The following is a 13,531-nucleotide window of genomic DNA, read 5'->3' as shown; positions in this document are numbered from 1 at the left end:
TGAAAAGGTAAGATACTCCATGCGTGTCAAAGAGTCAGATCATTGGAAACCACCAGAAAAATTTTTTTTAAGAAAACATTGGCAACACTGGCCCAGGCCAGGGTTCTTGCGTTCGCTCCCGCTTCCCACCACCTTCCCCACCTCTGTGGTTGAGAAAACACGGAATAGCAACTTAGTGCACAGCACGAAGAGCCACACTTCCTCAATCTGGCCATTTATCGGAGTCCCCGCCATGCATTCCCAATGCCAAGCACCGTGGCGCAAGGGGGAAATTGCAATTGCAGAGAACAGACGCGCGCGCTCTCAGCTCCGGACATTGTTGGACTCCAACTCCCATGAGCCTCCGCCAGCATGGCCAATGTTCGGGAGAAGGAGAAGTGTAGTCCGGCAATCGCAGGAGGCCCACAGCCCCCGGCCCGGAACCTGGACCAGTTTGGTGCCATCCTAACAACAACAACAACAACCACTTTATTACTTGTACCCCGACCTTGTGGCAGCCACTCTGGGCGGCTTCCAGCACATCTGAAAACATAACATGGCAAATGATCACGCCGCCTGGGGTTGAAGGAAGCCGGCAGCCGGGGAAATAAGAGCCTGTTTTGCAAGCGCCAAAGGGCGCATTTTGCAACGGCCTTTGCGGCGACTTCCCTCGGCTTCGCAGTTCCTCTTCCTCCTTTTTCCCTCCTCCTCCTCCTCCTCCTCCCTTTCCTTCGCTGCTAGAGCAGCTCTCGCTGGGCGTGGGGAGGAGGGCATGCCAAAGGCGAAGCCGAGCAACCCTGCGCCGCCACTGGACCCAGTCTCCCTGCACGGGGCGAGCGCAGCAGCCTCCTCCTTCCTGGAAGCCCTTCAGGCAGGCGGGGCTATTTGCTGCCTTGCAGAGGCCGAGCCTCCTCCCGTTTGGGGCTGCATCCCTCACTCTTCCTTTCCTTCCTCCCTCCCTTCCCTCTCTCCGGTCCGTCTCTCTTTCGACTCCCGCCTCCCTCTTTGCGCGCAGGAGCCGCGTCTCCGGGTGAGTGGCGAGAGGCCGCGCGCCGTATTTATAGACAATCGCAGGCGGGGATAATAGGGGCGGGGGGGGGGACTGGCTCTACAGTGGCGCCGCCGGGGCAGGTCGCATTGTGGTATGTGGGGCAGGTGGTTGGGGGGGGGTGGAAAGGAGAAAGAGTGACAGGCGCCAGCCCCTCAGGCCCCAGAGGAACAGCGCCCTCCTGCAGACCCGCACGGAGGTCCTCGGGTGCTTTGCAGCCTCGCCAGATTTGGCTGGGGGAGAAGGGGGTTTTTGCGCGCCCTTGGCAACCTTCCCACACACCGGCCCCCACCTCCCTCCTGCTCGGCCCTCTGACACCGTTCTCTGCCGAGTTGTTTTATTGCAAAGGGGGTGGGTGAAAAATGTAAGTGTCCCTGGGTCTAGGTGACTTCTTCAGGAGGACTTTCAAGGTGACCCCTGCATGCGCCCATCTCCTCCCTTGCCTGCTGCAAAACGCTGCTCTTTTATGTATTTTGTGTATGTGTCTTTTGCTTGCCTAGGAGCCACTCCTTTCTTTCCGAAGCTAATCTCTGTGGCCTGCAAGGGCGGAGAAAGCCAGGCAGCCAAGATGCCCCACGGTAAGCAGACAAGAGTGCTTCTTCTCAACGACATGGAAAAGCTGGACAAGACCCTCTTCCGGCTGGAGCAAGGTCAGTATCCCAGGCGGCTGCTTGTGTGTTCGGGTTTTTTGTTTAACAAGTTGCGTTGGATCCTTGTGCAAGAGGAAACTCAAACAGTTGTTAACTCTTCCATCTCGCCCTGTTTTCCTGTGCACAGAGATTGATGTATGCTTTACAGAGGAAAATATATATTTTTTTAAATGGAGAGGCCTCTGCCGCAAGCAGCTTACACACAGTCGTCAGCATGTAGACTGTAGCAGCAGAGGAACTTACTTCTGGGTAAATGGATCACATATGGCTGCCAGGAGTTAAGAAATGGGTCTTGTGAAAAAAGTTGGGTTTTGAGGAAGGCTTTGGAGGAAATGAATTAGGTGCATCATCTAGCTGGGACTATGAACACTGACATTATAAATAACTTCAATAAATAAATCAGGACTTTAACAGACATAAGAGGCAATGGGAGAGGTGGGTGGAACCATTTAAGAAATGAGAGTTTAGTTGGCTGAGGAGTATGCATTATGCATAAAGAAGTCAATATGATCCATTAATTTTTCTGAAGCTGCTCCATGCTTTTCAAATGGTTTATGAATATAGCATTCCTCTGAGTGGTCATAAACTGACTAATTATAAGTTAGGCTCCGGGCTTGCTGTGTTCTTTTTTAAAAAACAACAACGCTTAAGGGCTAAACTAAGGGTGTGTTGGCAAACAGGTCAAAGAGAACAGATCACTATTTCTTTGCTTTAAAGCAGTAAGCAGAGGTGCTCTCAAATTGTACTGTTCGCTGCATGAAACAGGGGTGGGTAGAGAATAGCTCAGGAATGGCAGGGGTACAATAAGCAGGGAAGTATTAACCACTTCTATCACTTCTGCCATACAAATTGTGCTTAGCACCTGCAGTTCGTTTTTGTTTTTCTGTTTTGTAATGGGAATAGGGTTAGAAATCACAAGTTTTCCACTGAACCCTTAGCATTGGAGGTATGGCATCTTAATGTGCCCTTAGTAAATAATTCCCAGTGAACACAATGAAAGTGTTCTTCTGAATAAACTTGTGTAGCTGTGTCTAAACATGGCTATAGTCCTGCAGTTAGTTGTAAATCTGCCAGTGTTGTCATCAAGGACATCTATTACCAAGGTTTCTGCTGTAATTCTAAGCAATTAGTGGGATTGGCTTCCAGCTAATTTTTCTTAAGATGGATGTGCCATCTTCTAACATGGGAAGAACGTTCTGACCCTGAAAATAAGATGCTAGAATTGCAGTCCTCAGAGGGATATACACAGGAACTGACCTCAGTCGGGCCCATCTGTTGTAAGAGGAAGTACAATGACAGTTTAAGCTGTTGTAACTTTGAAGAAGATTCTATTGAAAGTTTGGAATGTAAGGAAGGGCATTTTTGGATGTGGTAGTGAATGACATAGACTAGAAAAAAATTGGAATGCACTTTCATTCCCCCACAAGAGAGGGGGCATTAAATGTTATCATAGCCATACTGGAGCCGCTGTTGATAGAGGCTGGTGCGTGGGTTCTGACTGCAGAATTGGCAGCCAAGTCCAAAGAGTTGGCTTGCATAAATGTTATCCCAAGTGCTAAGCACCCACTTGCGGAAAATTGGTTACCATGCAGCTACAGTAACGTTTAGGACTGCAGGCGAATGCCCCAGTTAGCTGGGAGTGAGCCCTGTTCAGTCCAGTAGAACTTACAGTGCAATCAATCCTAACCATACCTACTCAGAAGTAAATCATATCCAAAATTTAAAAGTTACACCTCCTCTACGCAGGACGTGTTTCTGCAGTCTTGGACAGGGAACACACTAAAATAATACAGTGGTACCTCGGGTTACAAACTTAATTCATTCTGGAGGTCCGTTCTTAACCCGAAGCCGTTTTTAACCTGAGGCACGCTTTCGCTAATGGGGCCTCCTGCTGCCGCCATGCCACCGGCGCGCAATTTTTGTTCTCATCCTGGGGCAAATTTCTCAACCCGAGATACTACTTCTGGGTTAGTGGAGTTTGTAACCTGAAGTGTTTGTAACCCAAAGCGTTTGTAATCTGAGGTACCACTGTGGTACCTCGGGTTATATACGCTTCAGGTAACATACACTTCAGGTTACAGACTCCGCTAACCCAGAAATAGTACCTCAGGTTAAGAACTTTGCTTTAGGATGAGAACAGAAATCGTGCTCCGGTGGCGCAGCAGCAGCAGGAGGCCCCATTAGCTAAAGTGGTGCTTCAGGTTAAGAACAAGTTTCGGGTTAAGTACAGACCTCCGGAACGAATTAAGTTCTTAACCCAAGGTACCACTGTACTTCATTGACCGTGTAGGCTAGGAAATAGGTAGTTTGAAGCGTTTGTGCTTCCTGCTTCATCTGTACCATCTTGGGTGCTTGTTTCTACATTACCAAGGCTATCTGTTGCTCAGAAGGAAGCTCCATTCAGGTTAATGAGACTTACCCCCATGTTACTTGTAAAGCATGGAATCCCAAGTACACAAACTGGACAACAGGCTCCATAGAAAAGAAGTAAACATAAAGCATGGTTAGGTTCAGGCTGTAAGAATTTTAATTGCTGAATGCCGAAGAACTGTTGAAACCTCAAAATTTTTGAATTTTTATTTTCTTAAATTCCAGCTTTTCATTTATAAATTATGAGTCTCAAAAGTGGTTTCCCCATATACATAAAACAAAATCAATAAAGAACAGCAGTTAAAATTGACCCAAATAGTAATGTAATCTCAACAACTAGCCAGAACCAAAAATAATTCAACTGTGTTTAACAAATTATGCTCCTCTAAAACTAGGAATTTGCTCAGGTGATTTGGTTTTATAATTTGGAAAATGGCTAGGGGAGCACCTCAAGGACAATGCACTATGACAGTGAAGGGAAATGAAGCTAGTTCTTATCTGTATTTCTGCTCTGCAAGATAGAAAAAAACCAATTTGGGAAAAGTTCTAAAATAGAAAAAGCCATGCACTTCCACATAGCAGAAAGAACTAACAGATAGACGGTGTAACTAATATGAGCTATGCATTTTTAGTCTACATGGGTTTTAGGGAATAAGATATCAGTAGCAAACATCTCTGCAGTCCGATCTATGTTTAGCAAACTATAAACAAACTTGTCAAGCCTGTAGCAAAAGCACAAATGACCTGATCTTAGATTTATTTTTATAGACATTGTTATGAAGGCAAAGAACCTTAGGCTTAACAAATTATTATTACTATTATTACAATATTTATTAAATTGGTATACTCTATCAATAAATCTCAGTGCGGTTCACAACACAAAAACACAAGATTAAAAAAACCCGCAAAATGCATGATGAAAACAAGAACAAAAATAAACCACTAACCCCACAACACATTTAAGATGGTATTGGATGTAATCAGCCCAAGGCCTATTTAAAGAGGAATGTTTTTGCCTGGTGCCTAAAGTGTAAAATGAAGGCGCCAGCCAAACTTCCCTGGGGAGAGTATTCCACAGACAGGGAGCCACTGCAGAAAAGGCCTTTCCCAAAGATCTTCACGCTGCTTACCAATTAATTTCTGTGTCAGTAAATGAAGGTAACAGATGCAGATGAAATAATCATGGACTACTCATGTATATATTTGTACAACTTCATTCTGGCATTGCTTTTGAGCTGGCTCCATTCCATATCTTCTTTGAAACAGTTATAAAATGTTGCCCTCTTGTATAATTTCGTAAATTGTGTGTAGTACTTTATGAGCTTTGGAGGCCACAGTAGCCAAGGCTGTTTTGTTTTGGATGAACAGATACTTTGTGTGGTGTTGGTTTTTTTAAGAAAATAATCTTTGTTTGAGTGCTTTGTTCTTTGTTGTTCATGGCTCCCTCTCGCATATGGTTTGCAAGATCTAGGCCTTGGTCATTAGTGGCTCTTAATGAGTGAATAACTGTACCGTTCTGTTCATATCTGTAGCTCAATCGATGGAGCTGTTTGATGTCTTAATATTTAATTTCCAGCATTCATCTGCCCTGAGAGCTAATGCATATAACCACATTGGGGTCTTTCAACCTGTGCAGCCCTTCCTTTCCTCTGTGGATAAACAGAACCCACAGAACTCAAGGCAAACAAACCAGCCATTTCCTCAACAGTCCTTTTTGGCAGTTGGCTCATCGTTCCATGTTGTGAGAGCCAGTGTGGTGTAGTGGTTAAGAGCAGTAGTCTCGTAATCTGGGGAACCGGGTTCGCGTCTCCGCTCCTCCACATGCAGCTGCTAGGTGACCTTGGGCCAGTCACACTTCTTTGAAGTCTCTCAGCCCCACTCACCTCACAGAGCTCATACAGCTGCTGCCACTGCCTCATGTTTTCATCAGCTGCTCTTGGGCGCCACCAGCACTGGTGGCCAGAAGGAGGTACTGCAGGCAGGCAGCAGTTGGCATGCTCAAGTGACTTTCCCAGCGCCGGGGACTGGCTGGGGCCTGTAAAGTGACCTCCTATTTTTCGGATGATAGGGGCACCGATTGGTAGCAGAGGGAGAGGTGAAATGAGCCACCACAGAGAGTCTTCTGTAATGTGAGAGAGGTATCCTGAAGATGTTTTTGCCCAGTGGAGGGGGAAGAGAAGTTCCTCTTCCTCTTCTCCAGCACCATCATGAGAGCCAGTGTGGTGTAGTGGTTAAGAGTGGTAGACTTGTAATCTGGCGAACCGGGTTCGCGTCTCCGCTCCTCCACATGCAGCTGCTGGGTGACCTTGGGCCAGTCACACTTCTCTGAAGTCTCTCAGCCCCACTCACCTCACAGAGTGTTTGTTGTGGGGGAGGAAGGGAAAGGAGATTGTTAGCCGCTTTGAGACTCCTGAAGGGGAGTGAAAGGCGGGATATCAAATCCAAACTCTTCTTCTTCTTCTGATAAGTTTTAAGATACGGGTGTTTGCTCTCTAACCGTTGCCTGTCTTGCTCTGTTCAGGTTTTGAACTACAGTTCCGTCTGGGGCCTACCTTGCAAGGCAAACACGTTACTGTGCATACCAACTACCCAGCTTCTGGAGAAGGGTTCAACCGTCACAAGTTCAGGTGCCTGTCGTGGCACAACCCAACTGGGAAAGAAGATGACTCTGACAAATACTGCAAACTAGATCTCCAGATCTCTGGGTCATACCAGTATTATTTCAGTCATGAGTAAGTAATGGTTGGCTCCAGAGGACGATAAACTTGCATCGGTACCTCCTGTTTCTTATGCTGTCGTACCTTCGATCTCAGACGCCTTGGCTCCTGAACAAATTGGCTTCTGATCGTTTGAAACCTGGAAGTGAGTGTTCCAGTTTCCGAACAATTTTTGGAAGCAGCTTCTCTGGCTTCCGATTGGCTGCAGGATGCCCCTACAGCCAATCAGAAGCCGCGTCTTGGTTTTCAAACAGTTCCGGGAGTCAAACAGATTCCCAGAACACATTCTGTTCGAGAACCAAGGTACAACTGTATTGGGAGTCGTTCACATCTTAACCCTGCTGGCAGTCCTTTTTGTGTGACAGAGGAGCAGGCCGCAAACATTAAGATAGCCCAGGAGGCTGGTTCTTCATGCAGAGGTTTGTGTGTGTCTCCCCCCACATCAAAAAGAGATGGGGAACAGTCAAGCAGTTAGATCTATATGTGTATTGACTTACAGTGGTACCTCGGGTTACATACGCTTCAGGTTACAGACTCCGCTAACCCAGAAATAGTACCTCGGGTTAAGAACTTTGCTTCAGGATGAGAACAGAAATCGTGCTCCGGCGGCGTGGCGGCAGCAGGAAGCCCCATTAGCCAAAGTGGTGCTTCAGGTTAAGAACAGTTTCAGGTTAAGAATGGACCTCTGGAACGAATTAAGTACTTAATCCGAGGTACCACCGTACTATGTTGAGTGCCTCCTTCAGACATTGAGTTAGGCAAAGTTAGATGCTACCTTTCTTGTGTGGTTAGCAAACAACAATATATGTTGGTCATTACCCCCCCAAAATTAAAAATGCTAGGCGCAGTGGGGGCTGGTTCTCATTAGACCACAACATGTGAAAGCAGGAGGTTTTCCTCTCCAGTTGTGATCTCTCTGAAAATGTGCCCTTGTGCTGCAGTTAGCACTGGGGGAGAAGGAAATTCACATTGTCACAAATGGGCCTTTTCCCTCCCAGTGCTAACTGCAACACGGGGTGTTTTTTGTTGAGAGCGCAGCTGGGAGGGAAGAGTTAAACCTCCCCTCTCAATGTGCTGCAGGCCTAATGAGAATCCTTTTCCCACCCCTTCCCTAGTACTTAATTTGGGAGGGGAGAGAGAGAAAGAGACATGACTGCTAACCAGTCGAGGGAGGTAACATGTAGTTTGGCCTAAGATAATGTTTGACAAAGGCACTCCCCATAACAAGACTATATACGTAGAGACTAAATTTGCTATTTTGTCCTCTACCTCTTTCTGAGCTGAGAAGAGGCACACAAACCTCAGGTGTGCATTGCTGACACGTAAATTAAGAGAAGTTGCTAATAAAGGAAGACAAAGAACTCTGGTTTATTGAAAATGCAGTCCTTGATCTTGAAAAGAATTGGTGGCATATTCTTATTGCATGTGAATGTCAAAGAGGAAATGTAAAACCACATCTGTTTATAAGTCATTTAAAATAAGATCCCAGTACTGTTTTAAAAGTTAAATTCTCAGATATTGTTTGCTAGATTTGTCATATTGGGAGGCAGTCTGTGGTATTTACAACCTTTAGGTTTGTTTTCAATAAATGTTGGGTGTTAGTGCTGATCTTCAAATGCCAGGAAAAGATCAGTTCAGCGACTTAAGAGGTCAGCAGTTGTGCATGTCATAGTTATATGTGTTTTCCTTTTTGAAATGCCACAATAAGTTTTTAAAACCTGCATATCATCAGTGTGGCTTTGCCAGCCAAGCGCACCAATACTCCTGAGGTATTCTGCCTTTTGAGTGCAGGGAGTAGGTTCCAGACCAGCTCATTGACCTTGTCCCATTTTCTGGGCTTCTCTACTCAGGTTACTCTAAAGGCAGGGAAGTGTTCCTGCAAGTCAGACAGCTATGAGGATACAGTATGGGAAAATGTAATAGGAGACCCAGAATACAGAATACAGTTTCTCTGCAGGAAGATCCTGGAAACTTCTGTGCAGATTACAAGCTGCTTGCATAAATCTTCAGACGGAGAGATACTTCAAAGCGCACCCATGTTATGGTTGCTTTTTTTTTAGGAGAGACTCTGTATCTCAGTAATTTACAAAACAAAAAACCTAAACCTTTTACATCTCTTGTGGCAGAATGGGCAAGCCATCATGTCCCAGCCTGAATCTGCAACAAAGCCATAATAGCCAATATTTTATTTATTTGGGTATTTTTTCATCATTGCTTTTCAGGGCCAAGGGGCAACTCGGGGATATTCACAGTTAAGGATCATAAAAATATATAATTTAAAACAGTTAAATCATCCAACCACAAATAAAAGCAGTAGGAGTTAAAATTGTGGACAGCCGTCCTATTCAATTAAAAACAACTTGGAATAGTAAAATCTTTAAGGCCTGCTTGAACACAACTAGAGGGGTGGGGTCCAGAGGCATACAGGGCATATGAAGCATTTTGAACACTATCAGGCTTCCTCAAACTTGGCCCTCCAGATGTTTTGAGACTACAGTTCCCATCTTCCCTGACCACTGGTCCTGCTAGCTAGGGATCATGGGAATTGTAGGCCAAAAACATCTGGAGGGCTGAGTTTGAGGAAGCCTGCTATAAACTGCTTTATAATTATAATTGCAGCAGCAGGGAAACAGTCTCAGAATGTCAGGAAGGTCACAGGTGAATTTGAGATGGTTCCTGGGGGAAACTCCTCGATTCTTTATAAAACATGGGTTAAATGCATTTGACTTTCCTAGCATTCCTGTTTCAGCCATTCCACAGTTTTTATTCTATGTTTGGCTTCTCTTAAGAACAATTCTATGAATTCTATTGTACATAGGAGTAACATCCATTAAGTACAGTGGGGTTTACTCTTCCGGGCTAGTGAGTACAGTATAGACTTGCAGGCTTAAAGGGTTTTTAAAAAGCAGTATCTTTTGAGCTTCAAAGTATTGTAAATGCTTTCGGATTCCCTTAAAGACATTAAAATAATTTTAGAATAGCAAGCGAAAAATATCTTGTTAGGTCTTGGTAATAATAGGTGGTTGACTCCAGCATTTATTAGCTTTTGTATTGATAAAAGATGTGTGTGTGTTCTTGCAGAGATAAGAAAAGCGGTGGAGGTTACATAGTTGTGGATCCTATTTTGCGTGTTGGTGCTGACAATCATGAATTGCCCCTGGATTGTGTTACACTCCAGACATTCCTGGCTAAGTGTCTGGGACCATTTGATGGATGGGAAGATCGTCTTAGAGTCGCAAAAGAATCTGGTAATAGACACATTGACTCAAATCTCTGGTACATAACACTGATTGACTGACTGTATTTAAATTCCCTATTTCTTCCGGAGAGCTCAAGGCAATCCACACATGGTTCCCAGGCAAATCTCCCATTTGGATGCTTACCAGACCCAGACTTGCTTGGCTTCACCAAGCTTGCTGCATGCTTTTATGAAGGGTTGCTTTCAGTACTCAGCAAGGAGCAGGTGGGGCTGTGGTCTAAACCACTCAGCCTCTTGGGCTTGCCAATCAGAAGGTCGGCGGTTCGAATCCCCACGACGGGATGAACTCCCGTTGCTCTGTCCCAGCTCCTGCCAACCTAGCAGTTTGAAAGCACGCCAGTGCAAGTAGATAAATAGGTACCGCTGCGGCGGGAAGGTAAACAGTGTTTCTGTTCACTCTGGCTTTCGTCACGGTGTCCCGTTGCACCAGAAGCAGTTTAGTCATGCTGGCCACGTGACCCGGAAAGCTGTCTGTGGACAAACGCCAGCTCCCCCAGCCTGAGAGTGAGATGAACACCGCACCCCATAGTCACTTTTTACTGGACTTAACTATCCAGGGGTCTTTTACCTTTGCCTTCAATACTTAAGACTGCCCAGTCTACTATAAGTGTCATGTTAATACATTTCATTATTGCTTTGTAGGTTACAACATGGTTCACTTGACACCAGTCCAGAAACTTGGTTTATCAAGATCATGTTATTCATTAGCTGATCAGCTGGAAATAAATCCTGATTTTTCAACCCCTAACAAAAAGTGTTCTTGGAGCGAGCTTGGAAAACTAGTGGAAAAAATGAAAAATGAATGGAATATGCTTTGTATTACCGATGTAGTCTACAATCACACTGGTATGTTCATTTTTGCTATCATTTGAATTTAACCTCAAGGGTGAAAATGCATAGGGTGATAGTTTCTCTGTCTTATCCACTGCACTTAACAAATGCACACATTTGTATCCAGCAACTTTTGCATGCATGTGGAAACTTCACAAAGACCAGTCGTGTCCAGGAGTATAAAAAGAGAATTTTTAAAATATATTTTTAAGAATTAGTTCGAGCTAGGCAGTAAATTTCCCTCTAGGCTCTGTGTGTTGTTTAAAACTGTATTTTACTTAAATAACCCAGGGAAAAAATAGGGGATAGTGTTTGGTGGTGATTTTAAGATTTGTAACTATTCAGACATTTTTAATTGACTTGTTTTAAAAATGCTTTGAGGGTTACAGCTCCTGCAAGCATGAAATGTTGTGTCTCCATTACCCAAGAGAAGAAAGCCCTTCGTTTTTTCAGTTTCTGAAGTGGGGTTTGGAGGACATTTCCATGCCAATTTTCAGAACTGGGCAAAAGTATTGCATAAGTAGAAGCATTTGTGCAGCTAAGTAGAGACTGACGAAAGTGTCCAAGTGGAACGCAGCCTCATTTTGTCAGTTCAATTGGCTGGCTGCTTTTACCGCTGATGGCAGAGCTCCATGTTTATAAAGGTCAGACCTTCAGTGAAAAGTAAGATCTTCGTGGCTTTAGAATGCCAGGTTCTAAAGGATCTTGAGTTTCAGTGTTGGAGGACAGTTTTAGGTTAAGGAAGAACACCTTGCACCACAACAGAGGTGCTGTTATTCCCTAGACAGTTTTCTCTGTTTCCTTGATATCCATGCAAGGGCCAGGTTTTATTTTCTGCCACTTCTATGTGACAGAGAGAGAGAGAGCACTTATTGAATGCCCCCCTCCAGCAGGCATACTGAGACACACATGTACCTCAATGATGGGCTGGTGAACCTTGAACTGCTTGCATCGGGAGAAACTTTGGGTCTGGATGATGGTTTGATAGTTAGAACATCATCACTGGATATATTACAGCTATCAAGTGATGAATGCATATTTGAGCTTGCACTTATCCCCGGAGAACTGCACAAGTCTCACTCAGTGGAATAACCATTTTTTGAGAACTTGCAGAGTTCCTTAGTTCCTAAGTGTGGGTCCTTCAACATTGTCTCCTTTGATTACAAAATTTAATAAGCAATGCAATTTCAGTAGCTGGCAAAGTTCTCCCCAAAAAGGAACATAACTTGCGTGTGTGCTCTTCAGAATTTTGGGAAATGATTTTATGGCAGTGGGGAGGGGAGTGGCTAAAAATTAGTGTTGATGCCTTCCTTGACATTGCAAAGTATATATGAAGGACATCATTTAAACTTCTAAAGATCTAGGGCTGGATTCAGCTATAAGGTTCCATTAGTGGAAGCCAGTGCAAGGACTGCCACTAGTGCAATGGTTATCCCCATGTGTAACTCTGCATCTCCCCCAGTTCTGCTCTGGAGAGTCAGGAAAACCCCCAGATCATCCCATGATGGAAGGGAAAGATAGATCGTTTCTGCTTGCCCAAGAGAACGATCTCATTAGCACTACATTGAAGCCAATACTTGTGAGTGTTCGCGTCAGGCTGATTCATATAGAAAAGAATGACCAACAAATCTCACCGCTGTGGAACGAAAAGATTTATAATATCCCAGTAGTGAATCTTGAACAGAGCAGAATATATGTGCTCAGCTTCTTCTGAGTTTTTTACTTTCAGCAGTATTCCTAGACTTCTCTGTAGACCAGGCTTCCTCCAACTCTGCCCTCCAGATATTTTGAGACTACAGTTCCCATCATCCCTCACCACTGGTCCTGCCAGCTTGGGATCATGGGAGTTGTAGGCCAAAAACATCTGGAGGGCCGAGTTGGAGGAAACCTGCTGTAGACAGTAAGCAGTAAACAAATATGAGAGATGCCTTAGAATTCTGTACATTGTCGTTTTCTGCATTAAGAAATTAAGAAGCACCTTTAAAAAATACTAAATGTGACATATCCAATGTAAGACTTCCTAGTTTCCTGTCCATTCAGAATCTTAACTTTCATACATACACTCCATAGAGGTAATCGGCAGGATAATGGAAGTGCCATCCTGAGGTGCTATGTGCTTGATATTTAATTTTTTTCCCCTTGCTCATTGTGTATCTCTTTGTTTTCCCTAGCTTCAAATAGTGAATGGATAACTCAGCATCCAGAATGTGCATACAACCTTGTTAATTCTCCTCACTTGAAACCAGCCTGGCTTTTGGACCGAGCCCTGTGGCATTTAACCTGTAAAGTGGCTGGTGGGAAATGCAGCGACAAAGGAGTTCCTCCGCTGCTTGAGAACGAACATCACTTGAATGTAAGAAATAAACACATAATATATCGCTTGATCTAAGGGACGCGGGTGGCACTGTGGGTTAAACCACAGAGCCTAGGGCTTGCCGATCAGAAGGTCGGCGGTTCGAATCCCAGAGACAGGGTGAGCTCCCGTTGCTCGGTCCCTGCTCCTACCAACCTAGCAGTTCGAAAGCACGTCAAAGTGCAAGCAGATAAATAGGCAGGAAGGTAAACGGCGTTTCCGTGCGCTGCTCTGGTTCACCAGAAGTGGCTTAGTCATGCTGGCCACATGACCCGGAAGCTGAATGCCGGCTCCCTCGGCCAATAAAGCGAGATGAGCGCCGCA

General features: G+C 44.8%; 1 protein-coding gene across 4 annotated transcripts in view; it reads left to right on the top strand.

Moving 5' to 3' along the window:
• The first annotated feature begins 743 nt into the window (after nt 1-743).
• AGL (amylo-alpha-1,6-glucosidase and 4-alpha-glucanotransferase) overlaps nt 744-13,531 on the top strand; it is a 50,618-nt gene continuing 37,830 nt past the window's right edge. Inside the window, exons 1-6 of one of the 4 annotated variants that reach the window (XM_081193941.1) lie at nt 744-1,009; nt 1,528-1,677; nt 6,569-6,779; nt 9,846-10,012; nt 10,666-10,869; nt 13,026-13,207. In XM_081193941.1, the coding sequence (XP_081050067.1) occupies nt 1,596-1,677; nt 6,569-6,779; nt 9,846-10,012; nt 10,666-10,869; nt 13,026-13,207 (846 nt within the window). In that variant the 5' untranslated portion in view covers nt 744-1,009; nt 1,528-1,595. The other 3 variants (XM_081193938.1, XM_081193940.1, XM_081193939.1) reach the window with 3 other exon arrangements.

Source organism: Podarcis bocagei (assembly GCF_964188305.1).
Source record: "Podarcis bocagei genome assembly, chromosome: 5".
NCBI lineage: Eukaryota > Metazoa > Chordata > Lepidosauria > Squamata > Lacertidae > Podarcis > Podarcis bocagei.
Note: the sequence above shows the minus strand (reverse complement) of the source record. Positions and strands in the feature narration are given on the sequence as shown.